We start from the raw sequence: 23,229 nt of genomic DNA, 5'->3' as shown, positions 1-23,229 counted from the left end.
TACTATATTTTACTATTCTCTGTATTAATAACTTATATTGTCTCTATTCTATATTTCTATCTTTATGAAAATTAAAAAATATATAATAAAAATAAATAAATTAAAAAAAAAAAAGGGTCGACTCAGCCTTCCATCCTTCCGAGGTCGGTGAAATGAGTACCCAGCTTGCTGGGGGGTAAACGTTAATGACTGGGGAAGGCACTGGCAAACCACCCCGTATTGAGTCTGCCAAGAAAACGCTAGAGGGCGTCACCCCAAGGGTCAGACATGACCCGGTGTTGCACAGGGGATACTTTTACCTTTTTATAGAGGGGTTGGTTCTCATTTAATTTTTGCTACTTCCATTTTTGTTTCATTTTTGGTAACTCCAAAGCGTCAGCTCTGAAGTTCTCTCATCTCTCCATTACAAGCCCTGTATACTTTGGGAGGTCTGGGTGAATCTTGCTTTTCACAAGAGTGGAGCACATGTCAGGGGAGACTTAGGCTCTCTCCTATGCCTTACTGGGCAAATGTGCAACCGGCATTCAAAAATCCTCACATTTTATAAAAGACTTCAGCCAGAATAAAGAACCGCAGCTTCAAGTCACCTAAGGAAGAAGTAAAATCAATGGAGGTGGGCCAACGGAATGAAAAATTTGAAATTGGCCAAGTATTTTTGCAAACACCCAATACTATAAACATATAACTAATTTTTAAAAAAATTGTCGGCCTGATTTAGCTCACCCGCTTTTTTTGGTAAATGATAAAAGATAGACCACACATGTGCACTGCCCTGAGGTTCTCGTTCAAAGCAGAGCATCTTGAATGGCACCCAGTGCTTGGGATCTACCTGTTTTGGACTTCTCCGGCATTGGAGTCATGTAGCCGTCTTCGTCGAGCTCGTTTCTTGGCCCCCGCTCTGGTACAAAGACTGTTGGGTCAGCGCTGTACCTCTGAGCGATGCTCTCTTCCTGCGCCAGAGCAACCACCTGCTTCCGAAGGGTGCCGTTGCAACATGTGTCGTCGCAGATCTCAGCAGCACCTTGCGCAAGGGGAGGTTCGGACATGATGCTCGGAATAGCAGCCCGATAAGGCAAAGGGATTCCTTGGTCGGCCGCCAAGCTACCATCTCGGTAGATAAACTGGTTCTATAAGAAACAGAAACAAGGGGTGAGAAAAGGGCAATGTTCCCATGGCCACTCTCTGAGTGCGCGGGAGGGAAGTGGCATGTAACGTGGGAGCTAAGTGGTACATCATGGGGTCTGTGTCTTGGAAAGCAGAAGCATGTTTCTGACAACAGAATAGAGGGGGGGGGACATGTCACAGCTGCTGTTTTAATTGGGTCAGAGATCGATTTTGAATCATAAGTCAAAGTTCCAGAACAGGACTGTGTTGCATTACATTTCAAAAACTTAAATTAGCTTTTGAGAGCTATCGTTCGCAACTGCGGAAATCAAGACCTCTCTTCCTGGATTTCTTTATCGGCAGACACATCTCTGTGCAAAGAGGAAACCCAAGGCACACAATCCTGGCAACGTTTGAGAGCCTGAAGTCAGAATGCAAGATGTAGGGGTGCTCCCCCCCCCCAAGTTTTCTTTATGAAAACACTTTGCTTTCCTTGAAACTCCTCAGATTTTCTGACCAACCAGAAACTTCTAACACTTCACTTCAGAAGAACTCCTTGGCAACACAGGGACATACACGCCTCCCATTACTACTAGAAATTTTGCTATTCATACAGGAAGTCTTTTTTCCCCACCCCTCTCTGATCCTTGCATGTTTTCTCACTGAAACACAGTACTGTGCCTTATGCACTCAGCGGATACTGAATTAAACATACCTTAAGAATCACCTTCTCCCACATGAATCACTCCATACACTCTACTGGTCTTTGATTGCCCCCACAAGCTGAGGGTAGAGGGGGTCAACCGAGAAAGGGCCTTCTCGGTCATGGCCCTGGGAGATTCGGCTCTTTCTATCCATTGGATTGACAACCACACCATTTCTGCATTAGGAGACATACCCGGTTCTGGATGCTGTGAGTTGAAATTTGCTCCCTTTTTATTTCCCAGGCTGAAATTCTGAGGTGAAGGTGGGTACCGCTTGCCTGCACTGCCGCCTCCAGCCTCTGCCCTGCGAGGACAACCCTAGCACGGGAGAAAAGCCATGGCAGGGCTGGTGGGGGGAGCAGAGGAGGAAGCTGGGCCGACTGACCGGCCAAGTTTTTCCAGCTGCCGCCGAGGCTTGCCAAGGCTCACCTGCAGAACATGCCTGCCCTTCCCGCAAAGGGCTGGCAGGTTCTACAACGGAGCCTCAGCGGTGGCTGGAGAAGCTTGGCTTCTGATGCACCTCTTTGGTCACCACCAAGGCTCACCGGCAGATTGGTCCTTTGCTGTGAAGGGCAGATGCATTATGCAGGTGAGCCTCGGCAGCGGCTGGAGTGCCTTGGCCTCTCGTACGCTGGATGGCGAAGGGCTTCTTGTGCTCCCGGAGGCAAAAGGCAGGCGTGTTGTGCAGGCTAGCCTCGGCAGCGGCTGGAGAGGCTTGGCTTCTAACAGACTTGACTGGCATGCTGGGAGGAGGGTGGCTGGTCAGTTGGTGCATCCTCCTCCCCCATCCCAGGGCCCCAGGGAGGAGAAGGGCAGGCAAGGTACATGGGTGGGGGGACCTAATTTGGTCACATAGGTATAGCCTTGTAATGCAATCAGCCATTTTTTTTTTAATTAGGAGGGGTTGATGATTGAAGTAACACTGCAGAGGGGGAGGTAAAGAACAATGGTGGCCACAGAAAAGAAAAACCCAAATGTTTTTGCATTGGCCAGCCCTGAGTGAGGGCTTCAAAAAGTGAAAACAGATTTCTGACGATTTCTTTGCTGTGGGGCAAGTGAGGGGGCAATTTGGGTCTGTGCCTGGTCTGTAACTGAAAAGTCAATTTTCATTGCATAAATGGACAAATAAACTTGACCCTAAAAATGCAGATCTGAGCCAAATCCCTAGTGCAGAAACAGTCCCAGTGTGCTTAAGAGTGGAAGATTCTAATCTGGAGAACTAGGTTTGGCTCCTCTTCTGCATGTGCAGCTAGCTGAGTGATCTTGTGGCCATTCACAGTTATCTCAGAGCTCTCTCAGACCCACCTACATCCCAGGGTTTCTGTTTTGGGGTGGGGAAGGGAAAGGCATTTGAAAGCCACTTTGGAAGTGAAAAGCAGGGCCTTAAAAACAGCTAGATTCATAGAATGATAGAGTTGGAAGGGATCTCCAGAGTCATCTAGTCCAACCCCCTACACAGTGCAGGACACTCACAACTACCTGCCCAACCACAGTGACCCCAATTTTATGCCCAAGTGATTCCCCCCTCCAAAAACAAATCTCCAGACTCCAGGCTGGCCTGGAGGAAATTCACCTGTAATCCCACAGTGGCGATCAGCAACTCCCTGGGGATGCAAGGAAGCACTGGCCCATCCCTTCCTGCCCACCCACTCACAATCTGCCCAAGTTCATAAAATCCGCTCTCCCTCCTCCTTCTTTCTTTTGCCAGCAGGCAAAGGCTTTTGGCATGTCACCCCCCCCAAAATGGTTACTGGCATTCCTTGTGGCGTTGTTTATGAAGAACATGCAGTTTATTGGATGGCATGTATGTAGTGTAACCATGGGAGGTGGTTTGCCATTGCCTGCTTTGCGCCATGACCCCTCCCCCAGTGTTCCCTGGAGGCCTCCCATCCAGATCCTAGCCGAGGTCGGTCCTGCTTAGCTTCCAAGTTCTGACGAGATTGGGCTTGCCTGGCCTATCCAGGTCAGGACCATCCTACCCATGACTAAGGGGGTGACAATTCCATTGCCCACGTTCCCCTTGCAATTATAGCAGCAACATTTCCCACTCTCCTTGTGGATAGGGTGGAATTACTGGCTGCCCAAAAGATGCCCAGGTGGAAACTGTTTGGCTTCGAGTCCGACTTTGGCAATGGGACAGGAGCTCTTGTCACCCACTCAGAGCTGGGAACAACACTGACCATTCGATCCTTGCAGATCCAGAGGGAAATTCAGGACAAGGGAAGTGGTGAGGACCCCCAGCCTCGGTGAATGGCAGATCATATAAGACAAACTATTGCAGCTTCCCTGGTAGCTCCTAAAGTGACTAGCACAGGGGTGGGCAAACTGTAGCCCTCCAGATGTCCATGGACTACAATCCCCATGAGCCCCTGCCAGCAAACGCTGGCAGGGGCTCATGGGAATTGTAGTCCATGGGCATCTGGAGGGCCACAGTTTGCCCACCCCTGGACTAGCACACCCGCTGCCTGATCACTGTCTCAGGTCCTCATCCGGCAGAAGGAGAGGGACTTTCTATCAGCTCTTCAAAGCATAACATTTTACATCGACAGAGTCCAGTGGCACCTTTAAGAACAACAAAGATTGATTCAAGGCGTGAGCTTTCGAGTGCAAGCACTCTTCGTCAGACTGTGAACTCCCTTCCTTCCGGCTGCTTCGGCCACTTCGGCTGCCGAAACACCGAACCCTATGGCAGCGTTGACTGGGAAAAGATTCATTCACACAAGCAAGCAGGCCCCTTAAAGAGATGAAGGTTGAAGGTGAAATACTTACTCCTGACATGGGGGTGTAGGCGGGAGGAGGGCTGTGTCCAATTTCACTCTGACAAGAAAGAAAAATGGAATGACGGCTATAGTAAGAGGTCAAATGAATGGGAATAGGTCACATGAACTCTGGGGATGAATGAGGGGAAAGCATGCACAGATCGGGGTGGGGTGGGGTGGGGTGTTCAACACTGGCCAAACATGGTCCTTTTCGCTCAGGCAGAACTCCCATGGAAAAGGGTTGGAAAGCAACATGGTGTGAATTCAAAGGCTGGGGGATCTGACTGCACAATGCTTAAGAAAAACCAGATATGGTCTGTGAGGCTTTTCTTGGGGACAGAGGAAAGGACATGCAGAAGATTCTGTTTCCTCCGTAAAGAATGCAGAGCCAAGAATCAAATGGGATGCATCTATGATGACCCATCTGTTCAAAAAAGTGAGGAAAGGGAGTCATATGCATTGCCCATAAGAGCAGATCCCACAATCACAAAGCATCCAGGATAAGGATCTGTCCAGCCGCTGCTGGAAGATGGCCAGTGAGGGGGAGCATCCCACCTCCTTAGGCAGCCCATTCCACTGCTGAACTAGACTCCTAGAATCCTAGAGTGGGAAGGGGCCATCCAGGCCATCTAGTCCCACCCCCTGCTCAATGCAGGATCAGCCTCAAGCATCCAGGATAAGGATCTGTCCAGCCGCTGCTTGAAGAACACCAGTGAGGGGAAGCTCCCCACCCCCTTAGGCAGCTTATTCCACTGTCAAACTACTCGGACTGTGAAATAATTTTTTTCCTGATATCTAGCCAATATTGTTCTCCACATAGTTTAAACGCATTGCTTCAGGTCCTATCCTCTTCTGCCAACAGGAACCACTCCCTGCACTTCTCCAAGTCACAACCCCACTCCTCCTCCACATGCAGCCAGCTGGGGGATCTTGGGCCAGTCTCAGTTCTCTCAGAGCTCTCTCAGTGCCACCTAACTCACAGGGAGTCTGTTGCGGGGAGGGAAGGGTAGGCAATTGTAAGCCGCTTGGAGACTTCTTTGGGAAGTGAAAAGCAGGGAACAAAAAAAGCTCTTCTTGTTGTTCCTGTTTCTTCCGGGAACTTAAGTGGAGAGACTGTTTTTATTTGCTCTCTCTCACTCTCTGAGAGACGGGTGTAACCAAACATGGTGGTGGTTGGAGTCCTCCTGCTCTTGGGCTTCCTAGAATGCCAGACTAGGCGGGCCTAAGGGTGCTTCTTAGGTTCAAATCAGATGCAGCCAGGCCTGCTAATTTGCACAAAGCACTTGGAAAAGGAAGGCCCTTCACTGGATGGCTTCATAGCAGGGGACCATTGTGGACTTTCCGGCTGTCTTCCAACTGATTCTGTTCTACTGCTGCCTAGATTTGGAGTTGGGATTGCAGTGCAGTTTGTGAAGCTGAGCCTGTCTTGCCAAGGATGGCTGATGTACATATACTTGACTATCGCTTGCTTATTAAGAAACAGGTACTTCCTTCTTAGGAGCCTCTTTCTCTCCAAATGTTATTTCCATTACGTAGGCTAAGTTAGAGGGGAAGGTTGTGTTTCTGTGTGTTTAGACAGCAAGGAACTGCCTCAGCCATGGAGGAAGAAGAGGTGGGAATCAACAAAAACAATAGGATCACAGAATCAAATACATACAGGACATCTAGTCCCACCCCCTGCTCAGTGCAGCATCAGCCTAAAGTATCCAGGATAATTAACTGTCCAGCCGCTGCTTAAAGACCACCAGTGCGGAGGTCACCTCCTTAGGCAGCCACCCCCCCCCCCATATCTAGATGGTACGGGTCTACATGCAGTTTAAAGACATTACTCTGGGTCCTATCCTCTTCTGTTTACAGAAACCTTTCCCTACCCTCCTCCAAGTCACAACCGTTCAAATACTTAAAGAGAGCCACCATATCTCCTTTCAACCTCCTCCTCTCCAGGCTAAACTTCACAAGTCCCTAAGCCTTTCCTCATAGGGCTTGGTCCCCAGACCCTGGTCATCCTCTGCACTCTCTTAATTTTGTCCCTAGAGATGTGCCAGGGAGGAAAGAACTCTTCCCTTGCCTGGTTTTATCTTTCTCCCCACAAGTTCTTACAGAAATTTGATCTCCTGCCAGCTTCCAGGCTTCTTATTTTTAAAGAGTGTTTTAATAAATGAATGGAGGATACATCTATCAGTGGCTACCATATCAAGCTGAGAAACTCTGTTAATTTGACCGTAGAAGAAGAAAAGAACAAGAGACTAGGGACATCTTAAAGTCCAACAAGATTTGTGGCAGGGGAGGAGCTTTCATGAATCACTGCTCACTTCTTCAGTGGCTACTAGTTATGGAAAATGGGGGGAACTTCCCTGTTCAGAGGTAGTCAACCTCTGAATCTCTGTGCCAGGAGACAATATCAGGGGAAGGTTGTGGTCTCAGACACTATGTCCTGTTGTTGGGCCACCACATGAACTATCTGGCCACTGTGTGGGACAGGATGCTGGACTAGTTGGACCACTGGTCTGATCTGGCAAGGCACTTCTACTGTTCATGGAGGAGCAGTCTATCAAAAATTATTATCCATGGTGACTGAGGGGAACCTCCGTTCATAGGTATTGACCTCAGAATCCCAGAGCCAGCAGGCAACATCTGGGAAAGGCCTTGGCCACTATACCCTGTTGTTGGACCTCCAAAAGAACTGATGTGAGACAGGATGGCAAAATCATTTCATGTGATGAGCGATGGGAGTTGTGGCCTAGGATCACAGTCCATAAACTATGGGTAGTCCATAAACACCTAATTTCTTTAAATGAAACCAAATCCTCTGGATGAATTGCACCCAAAGGTACTAAGAGAACTTGCAGACGTAATTTTTGATCCTCTCTCCATTATTTTTGACAACTCCTGGAGAATAGGTGAAGTGCCAGAAGACAGGAGGCAGGCAAATGTTGTCCCTATCTTCAAGAAGGGGAAAAGGAGGATCCAGGTGACTACTGATCCATCAGCTTGAAATCTATAGCTGGCAAAATTGTAGAACAAATCATCAAACAATCAGTCCTTGAGTAGCTAGAGCAGATGGTTGTAATTACAAGAGTCAGCACAGCTTTCTTAAGAACAAGTCATGTAAAACCATCTCTCTTTTTTGGGGGAGAAAGTTACTACCTTGCTAGATCAGAGAAATGCTGTAGACATTGTTTACCTTGATTTCAATAAGGTTTTTGATAAGGCTCTGCATGATATTCTTATTGGCAAGTTGGTAAAATGCAGTATGGATCCTATTACTGTTAGGTGGATCGAGAACTTGTTCACATATCAAACCCAAATGGTGCTTGCAAATGGTTCGTCATTTTCTTGGAGAGGAGTGATGAGTGGAGTGCCTCACGGATCTCCCATATTCATTAATGATTTTGATGAAGGAATAGAGGGGGTGCTTATTAAATTTGCAGATGATACTAAACTGGGAGGGGTAGCAAACACACCCGGAAAACAGAATAGGATGATTTTGACAGACTGGAAAACTGAGCTAAAATGAATAAAATGAATTTTAATACTAAAAAATTTAAAGTTCCGCATTTAGGTAGGAAAAATCAAATGCATCACTAAAGGACAGGTGAGACTTGTCTTGGCAGTAGTATGTGTGAAAAGGATCTGGGGGTCTTAATAGACAATACACTGAACATGAGTCAGCAATGTGACTTGGTGACTAAAAAGGCAAACAGGATTTGGGGCTGTATTAAAAGAAGTATGGTGCCCAGATCACATGAGGTGATGTTACCACTTTACTCCACTCTGGTTAGACCTCACTTGGAGTACTGTATTCAGTTTTGAGCACTACAACTGAAGAAAGATGGAGACAAACTGGAGTGTGTCCAGAGGAGGACTACAAAGATGGTGAGAGACTTGGAGACCAAGGTCCATTCCGCACAGATTCATTGTAGCAGGAGTGTGGCAAATTGAAATCGCTACAAAAATGTGGTTATGCACAACATCGTAGACAATCTGCCACACTCCTGAAACCGATCCGCAAAAAGTGCTTCGTTGTAGCACTTTCAGGGAAATCCCAAAAAGTGGATTCACCCTCCGGAAAGCGCTACACTCTTGCAACCAATCTGCAACACTAGCAGAAAAGTTCTGTGCGTTACCATTGTTGCAGTTTCTGCAAAGTCCCTCGCCCTGGCTCTCTCTTCTGATCTTCCGGCGAAGCGATCACCATTTTTTTTTCTCGGAGCAAGCGGAGATCAACGCACCGGTGAGCCTTCGTTTACCCAGCAAGGCTTCCCCGGCTGCAGTCCCTCCCCAGAGCTGTTTTAAGTCACCAAGCACCACACAGCCCCATTTGCTGGTTTATTTTCCCTTTATTTTTCCCTTTATTTTCGGCTGAAAATCGTGCCCGTGCAGGGGGGGGTGGATTTCTTTTTTCACTTGGGGGGAGCGTGGCAACGATGAAACGGCTGCTCACACGCCACCTGCTAGCTAGATGGGTCTCTCCATTGCAGATTGTGAGTGGGTGGGCAGGAAGGGATGTTCCAGCGTTTGTCTTTTGTGGCCCTTCCTTGCCTACCCAAGGAATGGCTACTGTGGGATGGCAGGTGAATTTCCTCCCGGCCAGCCTAGATTTGGAGATTTTTGGTGAAGGGATCACTTGGTCATGAAATTGGAGTCACTGTGGTTGGGCAAGTAGTTGTCAGTTCCTACATTGTGCAGGGGGTTGGACTAGCTGACCCTGAAGGTCCCTTCCAACACTATGATTCTTTGATCTTAGGATGCTGGAATGGATGGACCACTGGTCTTATTCAGCAGAGCTCTTCTAATATTCTTACAGATTCATGGAGGATAAAGTCTATCAATGGCAGTCTTGACAGTCTTGACTCATCGTGATCCCATTAAAAAAATCCCTATTGTTCTTCCTGTAAATAAAATACTCAAGCAAGGCACTTTAATCTCTAATGATGTTTGAGCCGTTTAAAGCGTCACTTCTATTTTGGTTTTGCCATGCAATGATAAAAAGGACCACAGTCACTATTCTGAGTTCTTAGAGGATGCCAGGAAACAGCTGAAGCGCCAATTAGCAGGGAAGCGAATGCAACATAATTGTTCTTTAAATGACTTTAAATTGCTTTCTAATTACCATGTGATGTCATAATTTAGCAAGCTTTAAAAATACCTTTTTGTGATTAAGATGAAAACCAAATTCCGTTCATTTATCCCCACTTTATTGGTGTGTGTAAGTGGGGAGGGGGGGAGGAGGAGTAAATTTTCACTGCTGGAAGATTATGGCTTGGAAGGGGAGCAAGAGGGAAACAGCTCATAGAATTCGATCCTGCTTGGCGCACTGGCAAAGTTGAAATAGCCGACATTTCAAATTCAATGCAAACTGGCTGGCAAAAACACTGGGTACCACCATTTGATCTTAGAGCTGATTAAAAAAGGGTAACAGCTGGATATTTCACATTTGTAATGTAGCTGAATGCAAAAGAGTCACCACTGTCTAGGGGCTGATTGTTCCAGGGATTACAATAGAGAGAACAGAACAGTGTATGAGAGATTTGGATGGAGGCAATGGGCCGATATTGGGGGTCTTGAATGACTCCATGTCTAGAATATAAGAACACAAGAGAAGCTGTGTTGGATCAGGCCAATGGCCCATCCAGTCCAACAGTCTGCATCACACAGTGGCCAAATCTCAGGGGCCAGCAGGAGGTCTACTAGTGGGGTCAGAACTCCAGGAGCCCTCCCACTCTTCTCCTCCAAGAAAACAGAACATCATGGCCCCAGAAATAAGAACATAAGAGAAGCCATGGTGGATCAGACCAATAGCCCATCCAGTCCAACACTCTGGGGGTCAAAATCTAGGGTCCATCAGGAGATCCATTAGCAGGGTCAAAACTCCAGACTTGCCCCCCCCCAGTCTTGCCCCCCCCAAGCACCAAGAACACAGAGCATTACTACCCCAAGCAGAATGTTCCCTCTATACCTTGTGGCTATGCCTGAAGACACCACTATTTCCTGAAGCAGTGAAGTCCACCTGCATTGAGAAGGTCCTTCTTTGTGATTTTCTGGACAACCCCAGAATTTGTGTTGAGAGGCGTTATTGCAAAGCCCCCTGACGAGATGACAATATATAGTTTTAATTAGCTGCCCCTCCATTTCATTTTAAACGTTTTTGCTCAATGTGAAATCCTTCATATGGTTCATTGAGTGATATTTGACCAATAAAAGTGAAGCATCTAGCCTACTGTTAGTTTTTCTTTTTAATGCCTGGGGTCAAGAGACCTGTCCTTATCAGTGACTGTCTCACTCAGTAATGATTCTATCATCCAGGTCTGCTTTGAGTGGCAGAAGTCCACAGGCTCCCCATTAACTTGCCATCAGTCCAAAACTCAGGGGGTCAAAACCCAGATGCCATCAGGATGTCAGTCAGGCCAGAACTCCAGAAACTCCCACTGTTTCGCTGAATATAGACCATTACCGTCCCAGACAGAAGAACATAAGTGCATCCATGTGGGATCAAGCCACTGGCACATCTAGTCCAACACTTTGTGTCATACAGTGGCAAATACTACGGGGCCATCAGGAGGACCACCAGGCATGCCAGGACTCCAGAAGACCTCCCACTGTTACCCTTCAAGCCCCAAGAAGACAAACCATCACTGCCCCCAGACAGAAGAACATATGAGAAGCCATGTTGGATCAGGCCAGTGGACCATCCAGTCCAACTGCGGGGAGGGAGTCTATTTTATCGCTGTCATGGGGAGGATGTTTATCTGGCTTTATGACTGTTTTATGGGAATTTTGTTGTGGAGTATGGATGTTACCCACCACAAGCCACTGTGTGGGAGTGATGGGCTACAAACTGAATTTCCTCCAGGCCAGGCTAGATTCTGGAGATATTTGGTGGAGGGATCACTTGTGCATGAAATTAGGGTCACTATGGGTGGGCAGGTAGTTGTGAGTTCCTGTATTGTGCAGGAAGTTGGACTTGATGATCTTGGAGGTCTCTTCCAACTCTATAATTCTAATAAACAAACAAACACTCTGTGTCACTGTTGCCAAAACCCAGGAGCCATCAGGAAGTCCACAAGGAGGTCCAGAACTCCAGAAACCCTCTCCCTTGCCTCCCCCGCCCCAACTAATAATAAAGAGCATCACTGTCTCCTACCAGCTGGTGAAGAGTTTTTTGTTTTGCGTGGTGTTACTGAGCCCCTCCCTGGATCTGATATGGCTTGTTTATGTACCTTTACTGAACAGTTTGCTAACTGTAAACCTCAATTTTACTGGTTCAAATGTCTGAATGTTTTTGTGTGCCCTGGCTTGGGGACCATGGGGGCAAGGCAACGGAGGCATGTTTTAAATAAATGAAATAAAAGTGATTGGCAAGGGTGGGGAGCAATGAAGCGCCGGCAGCTGGGTCCCCCCTCTCTGGTCTGTCACAGACCACAGAGCCACGCAAAGCTCCAGCTGAGCCCAGCTAGCAGTCTGCAATCGAGGACAGGGAGTTTACTCATGAACAGGGTTTCAGTGCCTAGCCCTCCTCCTCTTTGGCTTCTGTCTGAGGCCTTCCCAGATGATATTGTCTCACGTGGATATGAATACACACACACCCAACACACTGGATCAGCCCAGTGGGTCATCACAGTCAGAATTGTCTACACATACTGGCAGTGGCTCTCCAATGTCTCCTATAAATTCCTGCCTACTCCCTTTGAGATCAGAGATGCTGGGACCTTCTGTGGACCAAGCAGGTGCTCTGCCACTGAGCCCCAGTCCCTCCCCAGTAGAGGACTAAGATGTAGTCATGTCTTCTATAAACTGATGCTCCCAAATCATGCAGATATGCTCATGTGGCCTCCTACATCGTTGCTTCCACTACTGGGAGGGTAGGTGGGGGGCTGTTTGCTGGTTTTAAATGAAAGCCAGGATTCATAGGACACCCAGCCTCCAAGTGGGACCTGGAGATCTCCCAGAAATACAGTTGATTCCCAGATGAGAGAGATCAGTGCTCCTGGGGAAAGGGGCTTCTTTGGATGGTGACATTATACCCCATGGAGATCCCTCACTCCCAAAGCTAGGGTTGCCAGCTCTGGGTTGGGAAATACCTGGAAACTTTAGCAGTGGAGCCAGGAGTGGGCGGGATTTGGGATAGGGAGGGACCTCAGTGGAGTCTAATGCTATGGAATCCACCTCCAAAGCAGCCATTTTCTCCAGGGGAACCAATATCTGTTGACTGGAGGTCCATTCCAGGGGATCTCCAGGTCCCACCTGGAGATTGGCATCCATACCCCCAAACCATAGCTTCATCTGTCCAGGAATTTCCCAGCTCTGAGCTGACAATTACATTCACAGAAGTCCAAGAAAGGCCTTCGGGCACCAAATGGAAATCTCATATTCCCTTTTTGTCTCGTCCCTAAACCGGCATTTGGGGAGTCCGGCTCCTGAGCACGGAGCCTTCGGTAATGTATTGCTCCCATTCCCCTGCCGCTGTGTCACGCCTGCTTTCACAAATTCCAAAATTCTGGGCCGGAGCCTCTTTGTTTCAGCTCTAATCCACAGATGCTGCTGAGACCGGAAGTCTGTCAGTCTCAGGGAAAAGCCAAGGAACCGCATCGGCCGACCACGCGCAGCTGCCACACTGTGTCAAAAGGGAGAGCTCGGCGCGAGGCCAACATGAAATCAGGGGCAGCTGCATTATGCAAGGGGATCTCTGGAATATGCTGCCAATCCCCTAGCGGGACGGCAGAGAGAAAAGACAATGCCAAGCTGTCCCGTCAGCTCAGAGCAAACATGTCTGGTATTTACAACAGATCTAACCGAAATGAAATTCAGATTGGAAGATGCTCTCCCCGGGAACGCTCCTGCCTTCCCAGGAGGACCCCGGTTGTTTTCTCCTGAACAGGGAGCAAAAAAGCACAGCCTCCCTCTTGATTTGGAGAAAGAACCGACACGAAGCATATTTCAGTCTTCATCCAAACAAGGCATTTTTTTCCCCTTTGGCAAAAGAAAAACTGAGACGGCGCTGCAAAACAGAATGCATGAATAACGTTGGAGGAAAAAGCCCTTTCTGCGTGAGCTGTTTGTGTGAAAGAAATAATGGGCAAGTTTTTCTCATTGACAAAGCTACACTCCAGGAATAAGTTTGAGGGGCTTCCCCTTCTTTCGCTTCTGCTGCTCGCAGAAAGAGCCCATGCAGCTGGGCTGGGGGGAAACTTCTCAACGCGTTTCCTCCCTTAGGACTTCAAGTTGTTTGACTCCAAATCCTGCAGGCTGATCCCACAGAAGCAAGGCAGAGCGGGGAATCAAAATTGGTGTCCCAGGCTACCCATACAAAAGGCAGGCTGCCATGCCATAGTTGTACTGCCAGGAGAATCTCCGGTGCAATCTGATTATTCCCTGGGGAAAGGGGCTGAGTCTTCAGACGTCAGCAACCCCAGGCATCCCTTGCACTCCAGGGCCCATTCTGCACACATAAGATAATGCACTTTCAATGTGCTTTGGCAGCTGGATTTCCCTGTGCAGAACAGGAAAATCTACTTCGAAAGTGCATTGAAAGTGCATTATCTATTGTGTGCAGAATAGCACCAGTACTAGTTTCTGTTGCTGATCCTGAGTCCACTGGGAGAGCTGGCCCTTGCTGATGAAGGTAGGAGAAACCCCGAGCCCCGTTCTGCTGCTGCTCTAATGCCCAGGAGTCCAGCTGAGTTATATGGGTTAATGGGGGGAAGAATGGTCTTGTTCAAATTGTCAGGACCCAGCAGTGCAGCTCAGAGGTGACCCCCTGCCATGACAAAGCTGAGACCATGACAGTTAGTCCGTAGCAAAGTCAGTCTTTATTGGGATTAAAACTGAGCAAGTATCTTCTTTAAGCTGCACAGAGAGCAGGGTTATTGGAAAAGACAAGGTACAGGGTTTTACCGAGTTAGGCCCCCTCCCCCCACCAGAACACGGGAAAGTTGGTTCTTACAGAATCCACCGTTTGATCAGCAGAGGTGTGAAACTACAAGACTGGCAGTCTCCCAGATTCCTTCCCAGCTGCTCTTCCCCAGAGAGTTGGGATGTTTGACAACTCTTCAAAGGCTACAGATAACCTTAGCAGAACACCGACTAGAGCAGAACTTCAAATGGAGCCAGGGCACATTAGAGGAAGGGGGGTGGGAACTGTGGCCCTCCAGATGTCCATGGACTACAATTCCCTTGAGCCCCTGCCTGCATTCACCAACATAAACATCTGGAGGTCGACAGTTAGAGAAACAAAGCAAATGAAGATGGTGGGGGGGGGGGGGACTGAGTTGGAACTCAGAACCTTGTTCCAGGAGGAACCTGGAAAAATTGACATGGCACTTGACACAAACACTGGCACATCCCTTCCTTCCCACCGACTCACAATCTGTCAGAAGAAGAGCTGGCTTTTACACCCTGCTTTTTACTCCCTGATAGAGTCCCAAAGCAGCTTATAAACACATTCCTTTTCCCCTCCCTACAACAGCCCCTCTATGAGGGAGGTGGGACTAAGAGTGCTCTGACTGAATTGCTCTGTGAGAACAGCCTTTAGGGAGCTGTGACTGTCCCAAAGTCACCCAGCTGGCTGCACGTGGAGGCGGATGGGGGGGAATCACACCCAGCTCTCCAGATTAGAAGGTGCAGCTCTAGCCAGGGCCCATTCTGCACGCACAGGATAGTGCACTTTCAATGTGCTTTGGCAGCTGGATTTCCCTGTGCGGAACAGGAAAATCTACTTCTAAAGTGCAACGAAAATGCATTATCTTGTGTGCAGAACAGGCCTGCTGGCTCCCTGCTCCAGGATCCACCACCCTGAGCCTATTCTCCGGCCCTGGGCCCTCACAAACATTTATACAGCTCCGATTTGTAAAAAGAAAACCACCTCAAACCCATTCCTGCGCTCTTCCATTTCCGAAACTGATTATGCGGTGGAGTGAGCAAGAAAGGTGGGGGGAGAAATCAACAGCCACCTTCAAGAGCCTCCAACAAGACTGAGCCCTGACGTGAGAGTCATTCTTCAGAGGACACAGAAGATGCTCGCGAGGGGCCGGGAGGGCTTAGGAAGGGAGACGTTCAGCGGTGGGGATGACACAAAGGAGGCTTGATGAACATTTCGATGGCTCCCTCCCTCCCTAACTACCCCCCCCACCCTTTATTTGACACAGTAATCAAAAGATATTCTCAGCCTCTCGAGCTCCATTTCTTGCACATCTCCTTCTGGGGCCCAGCAGTTTCATTCCCTCTCTGTGGGCTGGTCGGCCCGGAGAGAGAGAAGCCCCGACTGAAAAGGAGAAGGACTGAGGCACGCCAGCGAGGGAAGAAAAGCCGGCCTCGGCCGCTGAATAGAAAGCTGATGATAATCTCCCCCATTTCATTACGCGGGGGGTAAAGAAACCCGTAATTGTGCACTCCTGGCCTCTCCGAGGAAGAATAGCCGTCCTGATGAGAGGACTTTTCGATTTCTTTTTCCTCCCCCCCCCCCTCCCCCCAGGATAAGTTAGAACAAATCTCGGAATCTGCTGATAATGATACTTTACATAAAAATGATTTGAAGAGAAAATAATCATTAACATTTCAAATCGAGCGTTATTCTCGCTCCTGCCCCCTGCCTCTGTTTCCTTTTATACATCTGGGGGGGGGGATAGTGTATAGTAAGGAAGTGGGTGTCTTTCTACGTGCGACCAAAATATTTCTTCCCCCCATGAGCCATGCTTAAAATGTATAGGGCAGGGGTAGTCAAACTGCGGCCCTCCAGATGTCCATGGACTACAATTCCCATGAGCCCCTGCCAGCGAATGCTGGCAGGGGCTCATGGGAATTGTAGTCCATGGACATCTGGAGGGCCGCAGTTTGACTACCCCTGGTATAGGGGCTCACCGTAAACACCCCCTCTAGTGTATAGGCAGTACTCGTTCGGCCCCCTTCATGTGGTTTTCCAGGGGGTGGGGGGTGGGGACTCACAATATGGAGTCAGGATTGTGGCCTCTCCGCTGGGCAATGCTCACACAAACTAGCCACCAGAGTAAGAGCCTCTTTTCACATAAACAGCCCCCAGCTTATTGTCAGAACCAACTTCAGGGTCTTTGTAACCATCAAGAGGGTGTTAAGGGAGATTTGGGAGGTGGAGCGGGGTTGAAGAGGGGAAGGAGACGAGCAGGGTACAGTTTTATGAGCCCATCTTCCAAAGCAGCCATGTTCTCAAGGGGAACTGCTCTCTGTCATCCCAAAGGCAGGGCCTCCAATGAAGCCGACGGGCAAAAGGAAATACTACTTTAAAGAGAAACGTGGAATTCCCTACCAAAGGATGTTGTGATGGCCTCAGGAAAAAAAAACAGCTTTACAAGGGGATGGCATAACTTCATGGAGGATAAGTCTATCAGTAGCTACCAGACTTGATGGCTTGGGGGAACTGCCACATTCAGAGGCACTCATCCTTTAATCCCAGAGCCAGGAGGCAACTTGCTTTAGGATGCTTTGGGCTGATCCTGCATTGAGTGGGTGGTTGGACTAGATGGCCTGTATGGCTCCTTCCAACTCTATGATTTTGTGATTCTGCAGGGAAGGCCTCAGCCTCTCTACCCTGTTGTTGGCCATCCAGAGGAACTGGTTGGCCACTGTTTGAGACAGGATGTTGCATTAGATGGACCGCTGGCCTGATCTAGTAGGGCTCTTCTTATGTCCTTATAGATTCATGGAGGAGAGGTCTATCAATGTCTACTAACCATGGAGGCTGAGATACATTTGGAGGCACCAAATCTCTGAATCTCAGAGCTATGAACCAACATCAGGGAATGCCTTGGCCTCTCAGTCCTGTTGTTGATCCTCTGGAGAAACTAGCTGGCCACTGGGGAGACAAGATGCTGGACTAGATGGACCCCCATCTGATACAGAGGTCTGATACAGCAGGGCTCTTCTCCTTATGAAGGCCTTGGCCTCTAGGTTCTGTACTTGGCCATCCAGAGGAACCTCGAGGCTGCTGCGCGAGACAGGATGCTGGACCGGATGGACTGTCAGAACCAGGTTGGTTCTGTCAAATTATTTTGGTCTTGATGTATGTGTTTCCAGCATTTCCCCTCTCTCATCCTGTGTACGGTTGCCACTATGAAAATTGCCCAGCCGGGGGACTGCTTTTGAATTGTAAATCCTGTTGGCAACTGTTGAAGCGTTGATCTGTAAAGATTGTGGAGTCTCCATTTCTCACCTGGAGAGCCCTGGGTCTGGCCAATGTCTAATAGCTTATTGGAACGTTGTTTCTGTTTCCATGTGCATGCCTATGTTAGTTTGTTATGGTTAGCTGGGTCGACTGACTCTAGCAAGTTACAACCCTCCCTGCCTCTAGAGAGTTATGCCTCCCCCCCATCTGTCCTTCCCCCCCCCCCATCTGAGAGAGGCCCCATCTGCCTGGCTTGTTTTCCCTTAGAAGCTTCCCACATTAATTGAATCCCACAAGGGGATCCCCCATGTAGTTTTGCCATGATGTATGTTCTATTGATTTAGCAGGTTTCCTTAGACATTAATGCATGCCCTGATGTTACCAGGATGCTCTCGTTTGATACCCCAAGTTCAATTTATTTGCTATTGTACCTGCTATGCGCCCCTCACACATCCCTTCACTCCTCCCCTTCTTTTACCTTCCTGTGTCCCCTCATCCCTATGGTCCCTTAGTTCCCAGGAGTGCCCACTCTTTTGATGTCCAGCCAGTTATCTCCATATCTACATATTATGACTTCCTTTGAACTGTGCCTGGTTTGGTGCCTTCAATGATCCCCAATTGCTCCGTGTCTTAATTTTCTTCACATGTGCAACTTCAACCAATGTGATGCACAGAACTTTGTCAGCAAACCCCGAATAATTGGTGAAAACAGCAGATGATTGAGGGGCGGGAGGAGGGGGAGAGGGTGAATCTTTGCTTGCCATCAGGCCTGTCAGTGGCCGAGGAAGCAAGTTGGAGAAGACTGATACAGCAATGCCACCTGCCAAAAGAATATCTAGTCCTTCATCCACAAAGATGTTTACCTGAAGATTATATGGGGTAAAAGTCTGTGAAACTCGGACCACTAAATTCTATGACCTAGTGGAAGAGTTTGGAATGTTCCCTCTAGAAAATAAGTACCTGAAAAACACAGTGCCAGAAGAGAATGAGCCCCTTGCTTTTTCTAGCAATCTAGGTGAGGAAGAGATTGTGTTCCTTCCAACTTGCTGCTTATTAGTATTCCTCACTTTCCTGAGAGTTTAGTCCTGTGTATGGGAGTCTGCCCTGCTATATTCTAAGAATAGTAGGCTATGAGATGAGTTAGACTGTGAGCTTCATGGCTAAGCTGAAAGCTTAACTCAGGGGAGGGGGAGCCCCTCGAAGCCTCTATAACCTGTACCCAATGTCTATTGAGCCAGTTGTGACTATGATTCTGTGGAGTTACTTTCACTTCTAATGAAGAAACTTTGTTTCAAAACAAGTTTGCTTTTTCAGAGTTGAAGAACCTCCTATGGACACTGGCCTGCTCCAACAGGGCTCTTTTGATGCTTTTCTCAGGGAAGTCTTCAGCCTCTGTGCCCTGTTGTTGGCCCTCCAGAGGAACTGGTTGGCCAATGCAGAATGCTGGACTAGATGGACCATTCGTCTGATCCAGCAAGGTTCTTCTGATATTCTTATGAAGGCCTTGGACTCTGCACTCTATTGTTGGCCCTCCAGAGGAATTGGTTGGCCATTGTGTGAAGTAGGATGCTGGACTAGATGGGCCTTCACTGGTCTGATCCAGCAGGGCTATACTGAAGGCCTTGGCATCTATATCCTATTGTTGGCCCTCCAGAAGAACTGGTTGGCCACTGGCTGGCCTCTATGTGAGATGGAATACCGGACTAGAGGGACCTTCACTGGTCTCTGCACAGACCAGTCATTTTATTTTGCTAAGGTGATAAGCATGAAAAAATGAAAGGTCACATGGGGATTAGGGTGGGGGTGGGAGAGGACAGAGAGGGAGAAACATCTTTTTGCCTTTCTGCGTGACCTTTGGCCGGTTCATGGTTATTGCCTCAGCATATTTGGGGGGCTACAATGGTCCTTTTATCCAATTTGTGACAAAATGCCAGAATCCCTTTCTGGAAAACTGAACACATGAGAATATCAGATGGAGAACCAAAGCCAACCCAGTCCTGAATTCACTCCATTCATTCACCCCACCACCTAGAAGGGGTCTACCAAGGAGGCACAAAGAGCACCTCTGGAGAGAAAATAGGAATGAGGCTGGAACCAGAGTGCAGCAAGAGCCCCCAAACCAAAATAGGACTCCCATCAACTCACTCAAAGAGGCTCTCAGAGGGACCATGACTGACGGCCCCCCAAATTAGGTTGCCAACCTCCGGGTGATGGCTGGAAACCTGGAATTACAACTTTTCTTCAGGCTACAGAGATCTGTTCCACTGGAGAAAATGGCTGCTTCGGAGGGTGGAAGAAGAAGAAGAGCTGTTTTTTATACTCCACTTTTCACAACTGAAGAAGTCTCAAGGTGGCTTACAATTGCCTACCCTTCCTCTCCCCACAACAGACACCTTGCAAGCAGAGAGACTTATCAGAGGTGAAGCAGAAAGACTTATCAGAGAACTCTCATGGTCACCCAGCAGGCTGCAGGTGGAGGATGAGTGGGGAATCGAACCTGGTTCTCCAGGTTAGAGTTTGTGACTCTTAACTACTACACCATGCTGGCTCTCTCCTACACTCCACTCCACTGAGGTCCTTTTCTTCCCCAAGCCCCACCCACCCCAGGCTCCATCCTCCAAACCTCAAGGAATATTCTCCAGGTAACCTTGTCCTCAAGACCTGCTGCTGGCTGGAAGTGGGAAATGGCTTCTGCTTTTTATGGTTTGTTTTAAGCCACCTGAGTAAAGAATAGCTTGATGGCCATGTTCCAGTTCTTCCAAAAAGTTTAATTGGTGGGAAAGTGTTTCAGATCCTATCTGGTTGTCAGCCTTCCATGCTTGCTTTAGCAAGAGCATGGAAATTTTCCTATAAAACTTAATTTCCCAGGAACAATGAACATAAACTGCCTAGGCTCCTTCAGTTTTTTCATCATTCATGGTAATAGCCCCAATTATGATTGGCCCATTTAATATTCATATTCATTAGACCAAACAAGTGCAAATTAAGTCACCCAGAGGAAAGGGGAAGTCAAACAATGACGGTGAGGCAGATGGATCCTTGCACATGTTTCAACCATCAATTGGAGCGACATAGTGACCCGTTAATTCATTTATGTTTATATATCCCCTGCTTCTAAAATGGAGAACTGTGAGCTTATCTGGAAGACTGCTACTGATTTAGACCAGTGTCTGATTGCACCCGATACACCCCACGCCAAAGTGGCAGTATCTTATAAAAATGCTCAAGGAAGGGTAATCCCTGATAGCCTTTCCAGGAGCGAAGCTGGAAACTGGATCCAGTTGGCTAGCATTCCTGCCAGGGGCACAAGAAGGTGCATTTGCTTTCAAATCCTTATGGCACTGCAGAAGAGAATAAACTTCAGCAGCAACTAGTGATTGAATTCAGAAGAAAGCCATGTTTATTAGAAGAAAGAGAGACTGCCTGAAGGAGTCTCAAAGTGGCTTCCAATCACCTTCCCTTTCCTCTCCCCACAACAGACACCCTGTGAGGGAGGTGAGGCTGAGAGAGCCCTGATATTACTGAAGAAGAAGAAGAAGAAGAAGAAGAAGAAGAAGAAGAAGAAGAAGAAGAAGAAGAAGAAGAAGAAGAAGAAGAAGAAGAAGAGTTGGTTCATATATGCCGCTTTTCTCTACCCGAAGGAATCTCAAAGGGGCTTACAATCGCCTTCCCTTTCCTCTCCCCACAACAAACACCCTGTGAGGGAGGTGAGGCTGAAAGAGCCCCAATAGTACCGAAGAAGAGGAGGGTTCTTATATGCCGCTTTTGGCAAACCAGGGGGACAGCATCTGGAAGGGGGGAGCACATGGGGGGAGCAGCGGGGGACAAAGGTTGATGAGGGGTAACTGTTCCCAGAGGCATCACTTTTAGCAAAGATCTAGAGATGCTTACTTTGTTGTTCTTTCCATAAAGAAATGTCACTTCGACAAAGCCGGCCTATCAAGAGCAATCAACTGTTCTGCACCAGAGAAATGGAAACCAGCATCCAAGTATTCTTTACTCCTCTTGTTTCAAAAGGACACTCAGCAGTACCATCCCAAGCAGAGGTCATGAAGTCCACTGAATCCAAGGTCTGTTCCCCAAGAGCCCCAACTCTTACTCCATGGTCAATTTTCTCCCAATGCAAGAGGAGGAACTCTTTACATCTTCCTTTGCTGCACAGGTACCCGTTCCAAAAGACAGACTATGACCCAGGAACAGTTCTCGACCATCTCACACTGATGACAGTCCACTTTGGGGTCAGAATCCTTGCCTCGTTCTGTCATGCAGGTGAGGTGGGACTCTGTGGCCGCTCACCCACCCCCCTGGCAGAGAAAGCATGCCTCTTTGGCTACCCAAGGGAACAGGATTTTCATCACACTTACCTTTCTGCGGATTGATCCCAGGGTTACTTTAGCTGAGACAGGGGAAGGGCTTCCATATCCCTCATCCCACAGCATGCCGGTTTCCATAGCCCAAAAACAGCTTTACTCTTTTTGAGCCTCTTGGATTCTAACACAGTCTGGTGGACACCGCCACAAAGTGGTTGCTACAAAATGGCTGCTGCAGAAGGCGGAGCTAGACAAAACATGGAGGCCGCAGCTGAGCTTCAGCCAGACAGTGAAAGACTTTGTCCTGTGGCGGCAGCTGCTGCCAAAACAAAGTTTCTAAAAATCCATACAGTTGATCAAATTTCCAATGGCCAATCAGAAGCCTTCCTGAGCAAAAGCACCCGCTGGCCCCACCTACTTCCTGAAAACAGTTTGTGGACACAGAGGCAGAGTCAGCTTTCATGAGAAGCAGGATGTATTCGAGAGACAGGACAGCAAGAGCGTCCTGAACTGGTGTCAGGAAATAAGCCCATGTGTCCCGGCAATCTCTCCAAGGCCTGCAGAGATATCGTCTGTGGCCTGTCCAACCACCATCTAGCTCTTGAAGAAGTATTGTGGGCAGAAAACTAGAACGCTACCCTCCCTCCCTCCCCCGCACAAGCCCTAGCTGGGAAATATTCTTGTTCTAGCAATATATATTAAATTTTAATACAATTTTATAAACATAAAGAATCAACCATTACGGTTTGTAGACCATGTCCTTTGACTAACATTCCCCGATACCTTTGAGCCAATGGCCTATTGATATTATTAAAACACTAATATAAGGAAATACTGTAGGATTTTTCCACACTGACTAACTTTCACTATTGTTACCACAATCTTATATTGGAGGACTCAACCGCTGAAGAAATGATTGAAAATGGAAAATATCTAGAAACCGTTATGGTTGATTCTTTCTGTACATAAAAAAATTGTATTAAAATGGAATATATATTATTAGAATATTGCTTTGGATTGGTTCCTTGTTTTTCTGTTGGTATTCTATTGTGAACCTTCCTTTTTTGTGTTGCAATCTAGTTGGGAAATAGGCAATCTGGTCTCTGCAGGGAAACCGTCTTGCGTTTTTGATCAAGTCCCATCACACTTCTCCCTTCTACACAAAATATATCAAGGATTCTGTGGGGCCATTTGCATCAGGTTTATCCCTCCCTGTTCTC

General features: G+C 47.9%; 1 protein-coding gene across 4 annotated transcripts in view; it reads right to left on the bottom strand.

The window, feature by feature from the left end:
- ERBB4 (erb-b2 receptor tyrosine kinase 4) overlaps window positions 1-23,229 on the bottom strand; it is a 918,733-nt gene that overhangs the window by 7,788 nt on the left and 887,716 nt on the right. For 2 of the 4 annotated variants that reach the window (XM_077319331.1, XM_077319330.1), the window contains exons 26-27: window positions 4,578-4,625; window positions 830-1,127 (exon numbers count right to left, since the gene is read on the bottom strand). In XM_077319331.1, the coding sequence (XP_077175446.1) occupies window positions 830-1,127; window positions 4,578-4,625 (346 nt within the window). The remainder of the gene's footprint in view (window positions 1-829; window positions 1,128-4,577; window positions 4,626-23,229) is intronic. The other 2 variants (XM_077319333.1, XM_077319332.1) reach the window with 1 other exon arrangement.

The sequence above is a fragment of the Paroedura picta genome, chromosome 2 (assembly GCF_049243985.1).
Source record: "Paroedura picta isolate Pp20150507F chromosome 2, Ppicta_v3.0, whole genome shotgun sequence".
NCBI classification, from domain to species: domain Eukaryota; kingdom Metazoa; phylum Chordata; class Lepidosauria; order Squamata; family Gekkonidae; genus Paroedura; species Paroedura picta.
The sequence above is the reverse complement of the archived record's forward strand: the minus strand, read 5'-3'. Positions and strand labels throughout refer to the sequence as shown.